This window comes from Pipistrellus kuhlii, unplaced genomic scaffold, assembly GCF_014108245.1.
Source record: "Pipistrellus kuhlii isolate mPipKuh1 unplaced genomic scaffold, mPipKuh1.p scaffold_m20_p_4, whole genome shotgun sequence".
Taxonomy (NCBI): Eukaryota; Metazoa; Chordata; class Mammalia; order Chiroptera; family Vespertilionidae; genus Pipistrellus; species Pipistrellus kuhlii.
In genome coordinates this window covers 21567286-21586595 of record NW_023425540.1, presented here as the reverse complement: position 1 = coordinate 21586595, position 19310 = coordinate 21567286, and the positions used below count along the sequence as shown (strand labels likewise).

Genomic DNA, 19310 nt, shown 5'->3' with positions numbered 1-19310 from the left:
GGATCCATAGATGGGCTTCTGAAGTTATATGCAGAATTTTATGTGTATTTTTTTTCTTTCTATAAATTGGTACCATACACCAGATTCTCAACAGGTGGTGTGAGTCTGTTACCCAAAAGTCTGAGAACTCTTGGTTTAGATGGAAAAATAAAAACACACAGGTAATGATGGTACTAATGCTTACTTGTACCTTCAGTGAACTCTACATCAGTAAGACTTGAGGTTCTCCACTTGTCAAGCTCATAACAGTGCTTCTCCCTCTGTCCCCTGGCGTGTTTACCTTGGTTTTCTTGTGAACCTTCTGTGCTGTACACGTTTGAGCTCGGCACACCAGGTCACTTCTCTGTGGGATTGTAGGGAGCTGGTCTCAGCGCCTGGGCCATCAGTTCACCTCGTGGTTTCCACATTTTTCTCATGGCTTTCGGTGTGATTCTGATTGAACATTTTTTTTAAATACTATATATTTTATTGATTTTTTTTTTACAGAGAAGAAGGGAAAGGGATAAAGAGTTAGAAACATCGATGAGAGAGAAACATTGATCAGCTGCCTCCTGCCCACCTCCTACTGGTGATGTGCCCGCAACCAAGGTACATTCCCCCTAGGGAATCGAACCCGGGACCTTTCAGTCCGGAGGCTGATGCTCTAACCACTAAGCCAAACCGGTTAGGGCCTGATTGAACATTTTGCCAGTAAATGGTGATGGTCATTCTTAGCCCTGAAGGCAGTGTCTGGTGCTCAGAAGGTTTGGAAGGAAAATGTGTTGTTGCTTTTCCCTGATGCCATTGGGAAGGTGAAGGGAATAAGTATGATTCCTGTGGAGATGACGGTTTTGAGAGTCTGTCATCTGTTAAGTTTTTTCAATGTGAGTTACCATTTCTGGTCAATTTTTTCCTAATTATTCTGTGATGGACTAGTTAGCAGAGGCCGGGATAGTGTACTTTATAGTTTTTTTTTTTTTTTAATTCTTTATTGTTTAAAGTATTGCATATCTCTCCTTCCTGCCATTGACCTCTCCCTGGCCACTCCCACCCCCCAGCGCATGCCCTTACCTCCTCTATTGTCTATGTCCATTGTTTATGCTTACATGCATGCAAGCAAGTTCTTTGGTTGATCTCTTACCCCCTCCTTTTTTTGGTGGTCTAATTTTTGTTTGATGGTCTATTCAATGCTTCTCTGTCTCTGGATCTATTTTTGTTCATCAATGTATGTTGTTGATGATATTCTGTAAATGAATGAGATCATGTGATATTTATCTTTCTCTGATCGGCTTATTTTGCTCAGCATAATAATGCTTTCTATGTCCATCCATTGAGAATGTTCAACTATTGAGAATGGTAAGAGTTCTTTTCTTTTTTTATGGCAGCATAGTATTCCATTGTGTAGATGTACCACAGTGTTTTAATCCACTCATCGGCCGATGGGCACTTAGATTGTTTCCAAATTTTAGCTATTGTAAATTGTGCTGCTATGAACATAGGGGTGCATATATCCTTTCTAATTGGTGTTTCTGGTTTTTTTGGATATATTCCTAGAAGTGGGATTACTGGGTCGAATGGGAGTTCCATTTTTAACTTTTTGAGGAAACTCCAGACTATTCTTCACAGTGGTTGAATCAGTCTGCATTCCCACCAGCAGTGCACGAGGGTTTTTCCCCCCTCTGCATCCTTGCCAGGATTTATTGTCATTTGTTGATTTGTTGATGATAGTCATTTTGACAGGTGTGAGATGGTACCTCATGATCGTTTTGATTTGCATCGCTTGGATGATTAGTGATTTTTAGCATGTTTTCATATGTCTCTTGGCTTTCTATATGTCCTCTTTCCAAAAGTGTCTATTTAGGTCCTTTGCCCATACTTTATAGTTTTATAAAAAAAACCTAAACTGGAAAGAGTTAGCTTCAGAGTTATATGTGATTGTTAATAATCCTGTTGTTGGTGAGGCATTTTGCTGTAAACTTCAGTATTTTAGGTTTCATTTGTTTTTCTGTTTTGGACTTAAGTTAGAGCTGATTTTTTGGGCTCTGATATAAAATCCTAAAATTTTCCATCCAAGCTTAAATTGGAGTCATGTGTTTGAAGAAACTTAGATGTCTTATAAACTGAGGGTTCTATAATAAGTGAAATAAAGTGCCAAATGCATACTGTTACCCTCCATTATTCTAAACCAAAACTCTTTTACTGTGAAGGACCTACTTAGGCAGTTAGCTCATCTTTCTAAATGGCTTTATTTGTATTGGAGTCATCTCATATGATGTACTTGGGATGTTTGTCCTAGAGTCACCTTAGTATCACAGTCACAGTATAACCAGTGCCCTTTGGGGTCTTTGGCAGGGGGTCAGTCATCTGTCTCATATGGGATGCTTCTGTGAAATACACTGGGGGCACGTGAGTTCCTGGGATAACTTGTAGGAGTATACTGGAGAAAACCAAAGCTTCACACAGTTATGCATTAGATTGTGCTCAGTGTATGCACATTCTAGAGCCTGTCTTCTGGCCACTTCTCCCGTTACTTCTTAGGGTAAGGGAATCTATCCCTTTTCAAATTCCACTTCTTTTTCTCCTCTGAAGTGTGGTTGAACATGTAATTACAAGATTGTTTTAGGCAAACTATTTCTAGAGAACGATTGTGAAGAAGTGAATATATGCATTTGTTACAAAAGGTCAAGGTGAGCTGGGGAATGGGATGAGAAGCAGCTGCTGACACGGCTCCCTGACCATGCTGTGTGCAGCCTGTGGGGATGGAGTGTGGCTTCCCATCATGAGTGGTGCTCCAGCACAGTTACCGCATGGCTGTCCCGTGTGGGCCACCGGCAGAGAGCTAGTATTCTGCACCTAAGGGATACCTCGGTGCTCGCAAACAGGGACGCGACTTGAGAACAGTAACTCTAACATTGTTGGTTTTTTTTGCTTTAAAGGTGTTCATTATATTGTGTTTTCTAAGGCGATTTATATCCAAATCGGTCTTTTCAATTTATACCCACACAAGTAGCAATCATCAGCAGTGCTGATCTTGAGTGCAAAATTCTGTTGCTTAGATGTTAAAAAAGAAAGAAAATTTGAAATATCTTCTAAATAGAGCTTTTATTTGGAAATATAGGTAATTTAAATTATTCTTTTTTAGCAGCCATATTAATACAAATTATATCGTTGTCATGTGGGACTGCTCACATGTTGGGATTAATTGCCTAAAAGTAAACTGGACTTTTAGAAGGGTCTCCGATAAAGTATGTAGACTCCCAAGCTCTGGCTACTTTATTTTGGATAACTGGTGTATACCAGCGGCTTATGTATGTGTCAAAGTACATTATTCAAAGGAGGCTTCGTTGAGGAGGGGGTGATTAAAACATTTTTTTAAATTGATTTCAGAGAGGAAGGGAGGGAGGGAGGGAGGGAGGGAGGCAGGGAGGGAGGGAGGGAGAGAGAGAGAGAGAGAGAGAGAAAGAAAGAGAAATATTAGTGATGAGAAAGAGAGAGAGAGAGAGAGAGAGAGAGAGAGAGAGAGAGAGAGAGAGAGAGAAAGAGAAATATTAGTGATGAGAAAGAATCCTGCACACATCGCACTAAGGATTAAGTCCCCAACCTGGGCATATGCCCTGACTGAGAATTGAACAGTGAACAGGTTCATAGGTCAACACACAATTACTGAGTCCCATTGGCCAGGCAAAGAGGGGGTGGTTTTTAAGTGAAAACACAATTTTTGTTTTATGTATCTAAGCAGTGACAGATCTTTATCAGTTTTATGAGTTTCAGTTTCAAAGTATTTACACTTCTATTGGCTATTGGGGGATATTTTTGAGTTCAAACATTTTTATAGTCATTTGCTGCATTCAGCCTAACATAGCATTTTTAAAAAAAAATTTTTTATTCTGAGATCAGGTGGTTATTTTCCTTAGATTTAGTTCTGATTCAAACACACTAGAATTCCAATTTTGTTCCAGATCATTGTACTTATTAAATAGACTCAGAAGTTACTATTATTGTTATTAAATTTGTGTAGTTTTACATTGGAAGGTTTTAAAATCTCTCCTATTTTTATATTAAATTCAAGATATACATCAAGAGTTTTTTGCTGATGAAAAATAGCATTTAAAGGTACAGTGACGTACAGACTCAAGGCATTAGTGATCGCTATAACTGCAACCCAGGCCGATAACCTTTGAGGGTTCAAAACTCTTTCATCATGGAACAGAGTTCGGATGCTTACTACCAAAGCTTTCACTTACATTTACTTGATGGCTGAAATTGAGAGTTTCCTAGAAATCCATAGGCAGTAGAATTCTTTCAAGATTTCCCTGTAAGTTAAATAACTAAGAATTGGCTGGTTGAAAGGCCTCTAGAGAAGATTAGGATGAAATTCCCTTTCTTGCTTAGCATCAGGGTTGACTTCTTTCTGTAAAGAAAACAGCAAAAAATGGGCAAGTCAGTTAGCTTCTGTACAGTGAAAAGCTCCTTTATTCTCTAATAAATGAAGGATGAATAAAACTCCTATAGAGAATAATGCTTGAAAAATTCCTAGGTAAGGTCCATTGAGTTAGAAGATTAATTCAGTGAAAAGAGGTGGTGTTTTTTAGTCTCTCTGTTGAAAACAGCTCTGTGTATTAATTCCTTTAAGAGAGCGGGAACGGGAGAGACCCAGGAACCGGGACGGCCGAAGATCACCATCTCTGGAAAGATCCTACAAAAAAGAGTATAAGAGATCTGGAAGGTAAGCAAGGAGTTTGTGCTGAAAGAAGTCATAGGATTACCTCCTTGAATTCAGATTTTGTGCTTATGCAAAGTATCAGCCACGTCTCTAAAATAGCCCAAGCGTCTTCCAAAATGCCCTGTGAAAAGCTAAAGCAGCCACTGACTTAACATTTTTACTTTCAAAATGTATTGATTATGCACAAGGGTAATCTCGATGAATCAGAAATTATTTGGGCCACTTTTTCTGACGTCAATTGCTATAAAACTATGAATTAATAATGTAAAGTTTTTTGTTTTTTGTTTAAACTACACCTTGGAAATTCATAATTATGTTTTAAATTTACTTGTTATAGAAAAAAGCAAAACTCTAGCCACACTTTATTTAGAAAAATGGGATTTAGATGTTATAAATGAAAAATTTCTTTTTGGTTGCAGAATGTAATTCTATAAGAGAAGTAAAATGCATGGTCTTTATATAATGGTAATTAAGAATGACACTGGGGTCTGACAGATTTGAGGTCAATTATTACTTCTTCCATCTCTGTTATTGAATTGATTTACCTTTTTAAGCTTCAATGTCTATCTGAAATAAGGACATGTATAAATGCCTTATACATGTGGTGGGGGTCTTTGAGATAATACTAGACGTAAACACTAGAACTGAGCCCAAAATTAATGCCAAATAAATGGTAACTGTGTATTTATATATCAATAGTTACTAGAGGCCCATTGCATGAAATTTGTGCATGAGGGGCTGGGTGTGTGTGTCCCTCAGCCAAGCCTGCACCTTCTCCAATCTGGGACACCTCAAAGGATATCTGACTGCGTGGTGGGAATTTAAAAGGAAAACAAAAGACTGAAAAAGGTTACATTACATTAGACAGAAGAAGGGTGGTTATCTTAATAAAAAAGGCTTTAAATAAATAAAAAGGACCACAATCCTAATTTTAAAAATATTGTCAAAGCATATAACTGGAAGATTCATGAAAGAAGTGAACAAGAAATGTATAATTTTAGTAGTGATAAAAATTAGCGAGTTAGGTTTAATGAGATACTTTTTTTCATCAGAATGGCAAGATTACAAACAATCATGTTGACAGGGTATGTGGAAATGGGAACTCAATATGGTTTTGATGGTGGTCTAACGTGGTACTATCTATCTGTAGAGAAACCTGAGAAAAGTGCACATACACACGCACACTCTTAGTGTGAAGCAATCTGACACGTGTGCAGAGAACACAAGTGTGTTCACAGTAGCATTGTGTACAATGGCAAACACTGGTGACAACCTAAGTGATTGTACTCAGATTTGTTAAATTATGGATGAAAGAATAAAGTGCATTTATCAAATGGTTCAGATGTAGATGTATTGAAATAGAAAGGAGTTGATTTACCAATGAGACGGACAGGTTATAGAGCAGCGGTCGCCAACCGGTGGTCTGTGAGGTCTGAAAGATTGGCGACCGCTGCTATCGAGTTGTGTTTTTTTTTTTTCCTTTTGTTTTTTTGTTAAAGCCTGTGTATATTTATATATATTCTTATATCTATACGTTTTAACACAATGGGAAATATGGTGGTTATCTCTGTGTGGTAGTATGGGTGATTTTAATTTTGTTGATGCTTAATTTTTTCCCTACAGTGAACAAATATACATTTTCCTTAAATATACATTTTCCTTCGCAGTTACTTTTTTTTCTTTTGGTAACAAATGATGTGCATTATAATATTTAGAAGTTATATTAGTAAGTTCAAGATACATTATCTTCCTAGTCACCCACCTCTTCCCCCGATGTATAAACACAACTACACGCTCCCACTTTTCCTGTCATAAAGTTAGAAGTGAGTGGAGAAGTTGATGGAAGAGTTCATTAGTGACTTTGATCCAGATGCACACATTCTTGGGTAATAGTGACTTTGTTGGTGGAGGCTGCCAGCATCACACTCACAGAACAGGTCTTAAATGAAAATAGCTGGGGCTTAAATGAACATCTATCCTGTGGGTTCTCCCTCCAAGCACATCCATAAGTTGGGTCTTTGCAAAATTTAAGCCCCAGAAATTCAAGGAGATAGAGTTGTTTTTACCTTTTTACTGAGTTATATTAGTATTTGTAGGGATCAGAATTAGAAAAAGTGGTGATTCACGAAGTGGGATCTCGGAGAGTTGGTTCACTTTCTTTCTTTTTTTTTTTTTTAAATATATTTTATTGCTTTTTAAAGAGAGGAAGAGAGAGGGATAGAGAGTTAGAAACATTGATGAGAGAGAATCATCTATCAGCTGCCTCTTGCACACCCCCTACCGGGGATGTGCCCGCAACCAAGGTACATGCCCTTGACCGGAATCGAACCCGGGACCTTTCATTCCGCAGGCCGACGCTCTATCCACTGAGCCAAACCGGTTTCTGCCACTTTCTAATTATGGTTCTCAGGCTAACGTTATTCCAAGTTCGGACCATGTATTGCAAGACTTTTTCTCCAGCAGAGCAGGATGTGGAGGACTCAGGACTATTGTTCTCATGTGGAACTGCCTGTCTGTAGACATTTCCAGATATTCCCCAAGTATCTTTCTCTTCTAGGAGTTACGGTTTGCCAGTTGTTCCTGAACCTACTGGATGCACACCAGAATTACCTGGGGAGATTGTTAAAAATACAGATTCTTGGGCCCCACCCCTGGAGACTGTGAATCAGTAAGTAGATCTGGGGTAGGGCCTGGGGATTTGTATTTTTAAACAAGTCACTTGAGGTGATTCTGATGCCACCAGACTGGTGTTTGGGGTGCGCTGGTTTAACAAAAAGTAAAAGTGGTGGTTTGGCATGGCATTCTTATTTTATGTGAAAAATGAACCAAGTGAAATAAATTAGTTTTACAGCAGAAGAACCTTTTTAATAATTAGCCTCCTTCACCCCATTTTGAAGTCGCTCCCCCAGTAGGGAGAAGAAGAGAGCTCGTTGGGAGGAAGAAAAAGACAGATGGAGTGACAGCCAGAGCTCCGGCAAAGAAAAGAATTACACCTCCATCAAGGAGAAGGAGCTGGAGGAGGCGCTGCCGGACAAGAACGAGGAGGAGGAGGAGGAGCTCCTTAAGCCTGTGTGGATTCGATGTACCCACTCGGAAAACTACTACTCCAGCGACCCCATGGACCAGGTGGTAGGTCTGGGGCCGGAGAGAAGCTACAGGCCAGCATCTACACCCGGCACTGTGGGCATTTTGTGCTGGGTGCTTCTTTGTGGTGGGCCTGCCCTGTGCCTTGTGGGATGTTGAGCAGCCTCTTTGGGCTCCGCACTAGATGCCAGTAGAATCCCTCCCCAGTTGTGATAACCAAAGCTGTCTTTAGACACTGCCTGGTGTCCCCATCTCGTCTGTAACCTTTCCACACCTGCAAAGTCCTTTCTGCCATGTAAGGTAACATACTCAGTTTCTGGGGATTAAAACTGGGACATCTTTGGGGATGGGCGGTATTGCGGCCCAGCTCACCTATCCTGAGATCAGAAGGTCTCTGCCCCAAATCTGAAAAAAGTCATGGTTTTATTAGCAAGGAAGAAGGGGACGATGGCTGCCATAGGGGTCATTCTTAAAAAGAAAACAACAAAGTTGAAGGCATTGTGGTTCAGAGTTTAAACAGGCAGAACTTTCATTTTTTCTTAAATTTTTTATGGGTGTGTTAAAACTCCAGCACAGAAAGACGGCTGATGGACCAGAAGCCCTGCATTTGCCTGGCTTCCTGTCCCCGGGTGCAGTGAGGTATTGAGTACCAGTGTGGTCCCAGCATCACCAGTGTCAGTTATGAGGTGGGGCTGAGGAAAAGGAATTGCCCACTTCTGTGTATACTGCAGATTGTAGGATTTGTTTAATTTTCTTTTTACGTCTAAAAGATCTGGTTCTTAACATTTTGAAAATTATATCAAACAGTATGGACCTTTAAGATGATTTTCTTTTTCTTTTTAAATATATATTTTATTGATTTTTTACAGAGAGGAAGAGAGAGGGATAGAGAGTTAGAAACATCGACGAGAGAGAATCATCGATCAGCTGCCTCCTGCACACTCCCTACTGGGGATGTACCCGCAACCAAGGTACATGCCCTTGACTGGAATTGAACCTGGGACCTTTTTGTCTGCAGGCCGACGCTCTATCCACTGAGCCAAACCGGTCTTGGCTAACCTTTAAGATGATTTTCAATCTGGAAGAGAGTAGGGAAAAGTAGAAAATTTCCTCTAAGACTGTAGTACAGAAGCCTGTGTTTGTGGTTTGTGGAGTGTGTGTGTGTGTCCCTGTGTATGTGAGTGTATGTGTATGGGGGAGGGGGATGTACAGGATATTTCTCTTTGATCATCGGATTAATGTGGAAGACAGACTTTCAGGTATGAAATCAGGGGTCATGATTTTCTTTGTGATTTCCAAAAGGCAAAGACAGACAGTCCTCGTGTTTGTGAATGTTGGCAGACTGCCCCCTCACGAGGACTGTGACAGCATGGATGCGCGTTTGATTCCCAATTACCAGCATTGGGAATTTTGTTTTTACCTGTTTGTTAAATTGAGTGTTGAAAATGGCACATTGCTGTCACAAATCTTGGATTATGTGTGAGGTCTTCTTACATTTTTTTGGAAAGACTATTTGATTTTTAAAAATGTAGATTCTAATGCTGACCCTTTATGTTTCAAAGGGAGATTCCACTGTGGTTGGGACAAGCAGGCTCCGCGACTTATATGACAGATTTGAGGAAGAGCTGGGGAAGCGGCAAGAGAAGGCCAAAGCCGCCAGGCCCCCGTGGGAGCCTCCCAAGACGAAGCTGGATGAAGATTTGGGTGAGTCAGGAGCTGCCAGACCAGACCCTTTGCTTTTATTACATCCGGGCCTTTGGGGATGTGTCCTTGGGCATCCTAGATTAAATTCCTCTTTCTCATTTTATTTTCCTTAATGATAGTCAGCAAAATACATAGCAGTGGAACTTCTTTCTTTTTGAAGTTAGTTTTCCCCAGACACATGCAGAAGAATACATAAGAGATCTCATTTGCAAGGCACACTAATAATTGTGTCCCTTGTAGAACTGTCTGGTATTAGAATTGGAGGGACCTTATATTCCAGCCTCCCACCGGCAGTGGGGGCCTGTTCTCAGTGCCTGGTGCCTCTGACAGGCAGGCCCTGCCCACTGTCAGGTGCTCCTGAGTGGGTGGGCAAGTGCAGCTGTGGCCCAGCTCTGTTGGAAGACATCTGTCTACTCGCATAGACACTTTCCATAGCTTTCTACGTGGTGGTCTATTTTATCATGTGTCTGAGGTTCCAAGTAGATGCTGAGATCTTTGAGGATAGAAATTGCTTGTTGCCACTTTGTGTCCGTGGCCCCTAACAGAATGCCGTGCTCAGCTGAGAGATTCCTTAAGCATTTTCCTTTGTTCTTTGGCTCTGTGCCACCCTCACTGTGTCTCCCAGGCTGAGAGGCGGTGTTCATGGCGGGTAAAAGCACTCACCGAACCAGCTGGCCTTCTGGCCTGCTCCTCCATCTGACATGCGACCTTCAGCAAGTGATTTAACTCTCTCTGCCTCCCTTTTGTCATCGGTAAAAGAGGGATGACATCTATCTCAAACCATACACTTGAAAATACGACTGTGAAGGGGTTGGGGTTATATTTAAATTTTTTTATTTATTTTTATTTATTTTATTTTTTTTATTGATTTCAGAGAGAGGAAGGGAGAGAGAGAGAGAGAGAGAGAGAGAGAGAAACATCAATGATGAGAGAGAATCTTTGGCCAGCTGCCTCTTTCATGCTCCCCCGACTGGGGGATCGAGCCTGCAACCGGGGAATGTGCCCTGACTACAGATCTTAATGGTGACCTCCTGCTTTATATTAATATGTTGATGCTCAACCATTGAGCCACACTGCCTGGGCAGGGTTGAGTTTTATTACTATGTATTAATCTTTTGTAGGATTAATCTAAATTCTAGGTCTGTTTTTTAAATGTGCTAAAATACACAGCACAAAATCATTTTTATAAGTACAGTTCAGTAGTGTTAAGTACATTTCGCTTTTTTCATTCCTGCTAATCTGAAACTATTTCCATTAAACAGCAACTCCCATCTCCCTCCACCAGCCCCTGGCTCTGACCATTCTACTTTCTCTCTATGAATCTGACTACTCTAGGCACCTCCTCTAAGAAAAATCTCAGTGTTTGTCTTTTTGGACTGACACACTTAGCATAATCCCGGGTCTGTGTTTATCCAGTCCCTTTCAAACTCTAAAATCTTTTATTACTACTGATGAGAGAAAACATTTAAACTTGAGTTTGGCCTACAGAGCCCTCTGTCTAGCAGTCACGACCCCTTCAACCCTCACCTCCCAGGATGTTTCTGCGGGCCTTTGCTGCAGCCTGTGGCCCTGTGCTCTCGCCTGCATGCTTTTGCATGCAGTGCTCCCTCTATTCCTTTCCTCTTCCTCCCTCCTCCTCAGCCATGCACTCCATCTCCCTGCCTAGGTGATGTGCACCCGTTCCAGAAACCACCAGTGACCTTTCCAGTGGGGACTTGCTCTTGTCTGAATTGCTGCCTCTTTTAAAATCTGTAACCCTGAACTGTGGCTTGTTTTTTCTCCGGCACCAAGCCTTTCTCTGAAAAACCTTTGTTTGCTTTCCCAGCTAGATTGTGACTTAGCATTACGGGCTGTCTGACTTTTCATGGTATTGCTGAGCCAGAGTGCTTGGCACTCAAATATTTGACGAGAGGATAAACAACTGTCCTTAACATTGAGAGGTTTGGGTCATTGGGAAGTCTCTGAGGGTAACCATCTGGTGAATTTCTTCAACCTTTCTCCGTGTTTCCCCCTCCCGTCTGTTAGAAAGTTCCAGTGAATCCGAATGTGAGTCTGACGAGGAGAGCACCTGTTCCAGCAGCTCCGACTCGGAAGTTTTTGATGTCATCGCAGAAATTAAACGCAAAAAGGCCCACCCCGACCGGCTTCATGATGAGCTCTGGTACAATGACCCAGGCCAGGTACGCGTGTGTTTTACGTTCTTGCTGGGAAGGGTGCCAGCCCACACGTCACATTTATGACCCCCGGTCCGGAAGATGCATGTTGCACGTTGGCTGGTATTGAAACTGAATTTTCCTCTGGGTGCCGTGAGCCCTTCTTCAGAGCTCATTTCCTCCGGCTTCAGAGTTCGGCTCCAGAGCATAAGCACCAGAGCAAACCGTGCCTTGAATCATTTTTGACGACGTTGGTAAATCCTCGGTTAGGGAACCGGATAATGGCGCTGCCTCATTAAACTTGCAGTAACCGGAAGGAGACAAATGGTAGAGTGAAGGCGCGAGGACTTGTAGGCCTTTTTAAAAGTAGTTGGTCTGGAAGGCATCTTCCAGCACTATCATAAACAATGTCTTCAGTCCTAGAGGACTTCATATTTCTTAGTTAGTAATAGTCACAGTTTCCTGTAAGCTCCCTTCCTTGTTAAGTATGTTTGAGCTAATGATGTCATCTCTGGCCACATTTTTATTTCTACTTACCATTTTCTTATGAAGTACTACATCATACAAAATAGCATCTTTATAAGAGATTGGTATTTTACAAATATACAACGCAAGAAAAATAGCGTCTAATGCATATGAAGTTATTAAGCGTAATAAGACACATACCTATAAAAAGATAACTTAAAATTGAAATAAATTCATACCATTCTCTATTGAATGTTCTTTTGGCTCTTATTAGATGATGGCTAACGATACTGTTTTTCTCAACAGAATTCCTGTAGTTATAATGCCCGACAGAAATGCACTTTGTGGGCCCTTTTCCTCTTTTGGAATTGAGCAGAAGGGTTTGCAGTTGTCAGTGCATTTTGACATTTAACGTTGATACGTTAATCGTGCATATGATCTCTTAAATAGCTTCAGTGAGTTTTAATTCACATACCGTATAGATTGCACACTTAAAATGCCCGATTCAATGTTTTTTAGGATATTCACAGGATTATACAACCATCATCACAGTCCGATGTTAGAGCATTTCATCTCCCCTGAAAGAAATCCTGTGTCCATCAGTAGTCACTCCTCTGCCCCCCAGTGTGTGTTTTTTATGGCCTGTTCTGTCGACAGCCTGCCCCTTGGTTTTTGAGGGTTCTTCGTCCATCAGAGCACCCTGTGCAGCCTCATCATTCTGTTCACTAGATCTGGTATTGTGTCCTCGGCACAATTATTAATTAAAAGGGCTGATCTGCATCAGGGCCCAGCCTCTGGTAAAGGCAGGAATATGGGGTGTCTGTCTGCCCCCCTGAAAATCACTGAGCAAGATGTGTTTTCCAAAATATTTTTTTCAAAGTTTTATTGAGATATTGTCATTGGACACAATGAGTCACAAATCCCTAGAACTTTAAAGAAATGTGTGTGTGTGTGTGTGTGTGTGTTTATTAATACAAAGAAAGTGAGAAATGGAATTCAGCTTCCTTATTCTCCAAACGGATGCTCCGGTCTCCTTTTGATTCTGTGTTGCCATTTATGTTGAATAAAGTCATGAGGTGGCTCTTAAGACCCCTTTACGATTTGAACCCCAGTTCTGCTTGTTTGGTTTTCTTGTGCACATAAATGACCCATTCCATCCAAGTGGCTGTCAGGTCCGGGAGCATCACATTGGGTTCTTCCTTCGCTTTGTTCCTCATGCCGGTGCCTCATGTAGCATAACCTTCTCCTTTTCCTGTCCTGTTTGGCTGTTCAGATAGTTTGTCTCTTTGAAGCCAGTGGTATCTCCATCTGCAATGACAATTTTTCCATTTTCTTTAAAATTACTAAGCATATTACGTGTATGCTATTTCTTTTACCTAGAATAAATATTCCTGGAGTACATGGACCCTTAGCTATTTATCACTCCCTGCTCCTCAATACTTAGCAGTCGTCTTTCCACCCGAGAGTCACTCGGGCATTATTCCCTTATTGAGTCCTGTGGGTAGAGTTCAGGGCAGTGAAATGAATTCAGGTGAAAAACCAGACACAGGCTTAGCTGATTAGTGTTGAACATTTTCCTGGTTCTAGCAGGCATTTTCTTCTCTATGCTTCAGATACCTTTAGGTTTCTCTTTTGAAAACATTTAATCTGGTTACTTTCAAAGCATCTTACGTGCTTCAGAGTATATAAAATATGCTTTTCTTTCGCATTTTTCCTGAAGTAAGAAATAGGAGGAACATACTGAAAAGTGGTCGGAGGAGATGGGGGCAAGCAGTGCGCTGACACTGATATTTTCTGCTCGGCTACACAAATCACTTGGGGATTCAGCATTGCCATGCAGTTTCCTTTTACCAGACGGTGTGGACAGTGCAGAGCTTTATTGGTTTTGGATCATCCGTGTAATTTTCTAACGGTGACAGCCTCCTCCAAGCTTCAGGACTCCTGACGTTAAAACCCATATAATTCCATGGGGCATCAGCTTGCATGGTGGGGACTTGCCCCCAATAAAACTAATTCCTTTCTGTCTCTGACAGATGAACGATGGACCACTCTGCAAATGCAGTGCGAAAGCCAGACGCACAGGAATTAGACACAGCATCTACCCCGGAGAAGAGGTAACTGCTTTGGGTTATTACATTTGTATGCGCTGAGAAGCCAGCAGTAGACAGGTGGTGTTGCTATTCTTTCCCGTGTAAATGAAATAAGACCATTGAAAAGTCTTTTCATGTTCCCCAACAGCCTCAGGTACCTGGGAACTTGTTAGAAATGTAGTTGGAGAAGAAAAAGTACTTGGGTTTGGATTTGGAGTGGGGAATACCATCAAGGAAACCATCGAACTGGCCAAGTGTCTTTGAGTTGGTTTTTACTCCTTTAAAACTACCTGGTGTAATATTTTTTCCATATTCTATTACAATTGGCTCTGAAGTGCCCTGGAGAAACGATCTCACTAAGGTGTATAAGGTACATGTCCTTTTTCCTTGGATGTCGTGGGAATGCTGTTGTCCTTGTTCCCACTACACTGAGTAGCACATGGACTGTTCTAGCTCTATGTCCCAGCCCCTGGTCCATGAGGGACACTCCACATATGCTTGACTGATTAAACTGAATACTTTTACATATTGGAATTATATATAATTACTCCCTTTCAATTCTCTCTCTCCTCGTACCCCTTTCTCTCTTCCCCCATTCTCCATTATTTTTATAAGTTATTCTTATTAATCTCAGGATTAATTGCCACTAGGCAATTTCATCAGTTCCAGATACATTTGGGACCAGGGCAATGACCACTGGGTGGATTTGTAAACAGAGTGGACCTACTGTAAGCCGGACCTTGATGAGGATTTTGTTTGCTACCTTAGCCTCATGTCTCCCACTCTACTGGAAAATGAGGACAGTCATTCAGTGTCTGAGAATTAGGATTGATTTCCTCTTTCCCTAGTGTACTGTTACCTGGGTAAATGGCCATAGGTTCTGTGGGGAAGAACAGTGTTGTCATGAACATTTTTGTTTGAAATGGTGTTGCAAGGCCTCCTGGGAACGGTCCACCTCTTTAGTCAATGGATATCAGTTCAAAAACTTGATCAGGTCTGGAACTGGGCAAGGGAACATGACTTATTGGAGCACCCTCCCTTCAGCCACTTGGTTATCACTCTTGATTTCTTCTGTTGGTACAAACTAAGTTGGTATTCCTGTCAGCCACCCATCTATTTTGTACCCAAGGACATCCTGTTCCGTCATCTCTGCATGACTGTGTGTCAGATTCCCTTCAGTCTTGCTGGTCCTAACGGTAATTGTGTGACCTAGCTTGTAATAGCCCCGTCGCCTGTCTGGCCTCCCTTGTTTCAGAGTCCTGTCATGTGGTTGCTGTCAGCAAGCTGTGCTCTGTGACAGCCTCTCTAGTCAGCCCTGGCCTGCACAGAAGGCCACCCCTGCACCAGTACATTCCCTTTGATCCTGATAGCTATCCTGTCCTCTGGGCTTTCCATAGAATATGATTATCTGGTGTATTTTTTTAGTCATAGGTATTATAGTCATTCCAATGTGCCCACTTCCTTGAATCTTTGAATTTCTTCCTCCCCTATCCATCATGGCAGTTTTGGTATTTTGACTTTACTCTGTGTGGTCATCGCTTTTTCATGCTTTTAGGAGACACTCTAGAAAGGAGTTGCCAAGTATCTCTTGGCATCCTGGAATCAATCCTGAATGCTCCCAAGCCAGTGAAGTCTGCCTTAAGGAGTTGTGTGTTCTGGCCCTTTTGGTCAGGCAATCTCAGCCTCCGGTCCTGTGCAGACTCCTGCAGGCACACACTGGCTAGTGCTTCCAGGTTCTCTGGGCATAAACTCCTCCCAGCACCTCCCCAGCTGTGCTAGGCTGGGAAATAACCCTAATTATAGGCCTGTCCGCCAGGAGGGGAGACTGATTGGGTACCGGGGTATTGGGATGTGGGGTGGGGATGATTTCAGGTCCCTGACTTTGGCATAGCAGACCTATCTTGGTTGGCTGTCAATTGTCTTTAAGGTCCACCCACTCTGACTGATAAGCCCTGGGCTTGGTCCTGATTTGCTCTGACCTCTCACTGCAGGTGAGAACTTCTTTGTGTGTCCCAACAGACCCTCTGGTTTTCCCATCTGGCTTTCCATTTCCTGACTCCTCCGCTGTTCACTTTTGTTGAGCAGGGGTGGGGAACGTCCAGCCTGCGGGTCCTATAAGGCCCATGAAATCACTTGGTCTAGCCCTGGCAAGGCATTAGGGGTGAGTTAATGAAATGTTTGACCAAATATAGCAGGCTGATTTTTAAAAAATATATATATTTTATTGATTTTTAAATTTTTTTTATATTTTATTGATTTTTTACAGAGAGGAAGGGAGAGAGATAGAGAGTTAGAAACATCGATGAGAGAGAGTCATCCATCAGCTGCCTCTTGCACATCCCCTACTGAGGATATGCCCGCAACCAAGGTACATGCCCTTGACCAGAATCGAACCCGGGACCCTTCAGTCCGCAGGCTGACACTCTATCCACTGAGCCAAACCAGTTTCGGCTATTTTATTGATTTTTTACAGAGAGGAAAGGAGAGGGATAGAGAGGTAGAAACATCGACCAGCTGCCTCCTGCACACCCCCACCAGGGATATGCCTGCAACCAATGTACATGCCCCTGACTGGAATCGAACCTGGGATCCTTCAGTCCGCAGACCAACGCTCTATCTACTGAGCCAAACCGGTTTCGGCAGCAGGCTGATTTTTAAGTTGATAATTTTGTATGGCCTGAGAATGTTATAAATATCCACATGGTCCTTGGCAGAAAAAAGGTTCCCACCCCTGCTGTAGATTAACTCATATACCTGGGAACTTGTTAGAAATGTAGATTCTCAGCCGCTTCAGCTTCTGAGCCAAACCCTGGAGATGGGGAGCAAGCAGTCTGAGATTTAGCAAGCCCTTCAGGTGACTTAACAAAAGTTTGAGGAGGATGGTAGAGTAGCTATCTATCCATCGTCTTTATAGCTGCTATTCTCTCATAGTCTTAAACCCTGCTTCCAGTGGTACAGCCTCCCATTTCATCGTCTTTGAAAGTTTCAGTAGGTGTGCCATCCGGTGCCAGGGGCTGTGTGCTCCACCTACCCCATGCATGATAAGTGATTTCTCCCCCAAATGCCATATTATCTCTCCTTTTTTTGGTCCCTCTTGGTACCAACTGTCCCACGTTGGATTTTCCAGTAGCAGATGCTAAGATGGAGTTTGGGGCGCATGATGTTTCTTTGAAAGGGAGGAGGTGTAAGCAGGATTGGACAGAGGGATTAATCCACTATGAGTCAGCCCCAGCAAAGCCCCATCAGCCGAGGAATGAGTATGGCCCATTGACTTGACGCTGGCTGGCCTTTATTTATACTTCTCTCTGTGCATGGTCTGGGGCACGTATCTCTGTCGGTCACAGCACACCATGGTTCAGTCCTTTGATGTTTCCTTTACTCCCTGTCGGTTTTCCCTTTCCTAACTTACGCTCCATGATATCCTGTCCTACCACCTCTCACACTTCCTTCATTTCTGGTCCCTTCTGTTCACTATCTCCCTTGCCCCAATTAAAACCTATTGCTAATCCCCCTGAGGTGATTTTTCCTGCCCTTTTTTTTACTTTATTGGGAGTTTAGCCGAAGTTCAATTATTGTGTTATTTTACAAAAAATAGATATAAATTTAGATTTATAAAGATCTTTATATTGTCTGAAACTGTCCTCTTACACATGAAGAATGAATTGAATACCGGGGACCAGCCCTTTTTTATTTGTCTTATTAATAGTAGAGTAAATACTGTTCTTTCCTGCTATCCTGTGCAGGAGCACACAGAAACCTCTTTAGTTAGACATGCAGCTAGAAAATACAGTGTAATTTAAATAAAAGTACTTTGCTTACTTACTTTCAATATCACTTCTGTTCTTTCCCTCAGGCCATCCAGCCCTGTCGTCCTATGACCAACAATGCTGGCAGACTTTTCCACTATCGAATTACAGTCTCCCCGCCTACAAACTTCTTAGTAAGTTCCTTACAAAACCAGATTTCATTTAGTTTAAAATGTAAATAGGTTAAAATGTGCGTAGACTGAATATTGATTCAGTTCTTAAATGTTCTTTCTTTTTAAAATATCCTATTTTTATGTTGATAAAATTGGCCTTTATCATAATGACATTTATTTTTACTTTTTTACCAGGTTACTTTTGGTACCTTTTTTCATTTATATTGGTGGTACCACATAATAGCCAAAAAATTGTGGTGCTGTGGAGTTGGAAGAATGCGTAGGACAGTTTCACATCTCTTAAAAATCAGCAAATAGAATATATGTTATCTAGTGACCCAAACAAGAACATCTATTTTATCTTCCAGTATGGCAGTAATAATAATACTTGTTGACTATGGTATTGGGCATCATTCTGAGTATTTGACATGTATGTATTTTTCGGACCATAAGACGCACTTTTTTCCCCCCAGAAGTGGGGGGAAAAAGTCCCTGCGTCTTATGGTCCAAATATAGCCTACACATATACTTTAAAAAAAAAGTTTTTTTACTTGCCCAGCTCTGTGTGGTCTCTGTGTGCTTGCCCGGCTCTAAAATGGTTCTAAATGCTGCTGTTTACTTTACAGGGTTGATTACATGTGTTTATGACTGTGATGTTGGGTTTTAATGCACATAAAATATTTTAGGACACTATTTGTTTCAGCATCTTTTTTTCTTTATTTCCCTTCTCTAAAAACTGGTGCGTCTTATGGTCCGGAGCGTCTTATGGTCCGAAAAATACAGTATTAATTTATCTCTCACAACAAACGGGTGAAGCAGACACTGTTATCCCCACTCTATAGATGGGGCAATAGTCCATATTTTACAGATGAGGTTAAGTAGCTTGCTCAAGATTATTCAGGTAGTAAGGGCAGAGTACAGATTTGAACATATGCAGTCTGACACCATTGTGCATGGCTCTGGGCTATTCCACTATGTTATACTGTTATTTATTTATTTTAATATATTTCTTTATTGATTTCAGAGAGGAAGGGAGGAGAGAGAGATAGAAATATCAATGATGAGAGAGAACCATTGATTGGCTGCCTCCTGCACACCCCCCGCTGAGGATCAAGCCTACAACCCAGGTGTGCCCCTGGCTAGAATCAAACCTGGGAACCTTCAGTCCGCAGGCCGACGCCCTATCCACTAGG

General features: G+C 41.8%; 1 protein-coding gene across 7 annotated transcripts in view; it reads left to right on the top strand.

Moving 5' to 3' along the window:
• Positions 1–19310, top strand: part of DROSHA (drosha ribonuclease III) — a 102494-nt gene that overhangs the window by 6480 nt on the left and 76704 nt on the right. For 4 of the 7 annotated variants that reach the window (XM_036409634.2, XM_036409633.2, XM_036409632.2 and 1 more), the window contains 7 exons: positions 4613–4705; positions 7260–7370; positions 7600–7831; positions 9349–9490; positions 11516–11670; positions 14142–14222; positions 18052–18138. In XM_036409634.2, coding sequence (XP_036265527.1) covers positions 4613–4705; positions 7260–7370; positions 7600–7831; positions 9349–9490; positions 11516–11670; positions 14142–14222; positions 18052–18138 — 901 coding nt within the window. The remainder of the gene's footprint in view (positions 1–4612; positions 4706–7259; positions 7371–7599; positions 7832–9348; positions 9491–11515; positions 11671–14141; positions 14223–18051; positions 18139–19310) is intronic. The other 3 variants (XM_036409635.2, XM_036409636.2, XM_036409637.2) reach the window with 3 other exon arrangements.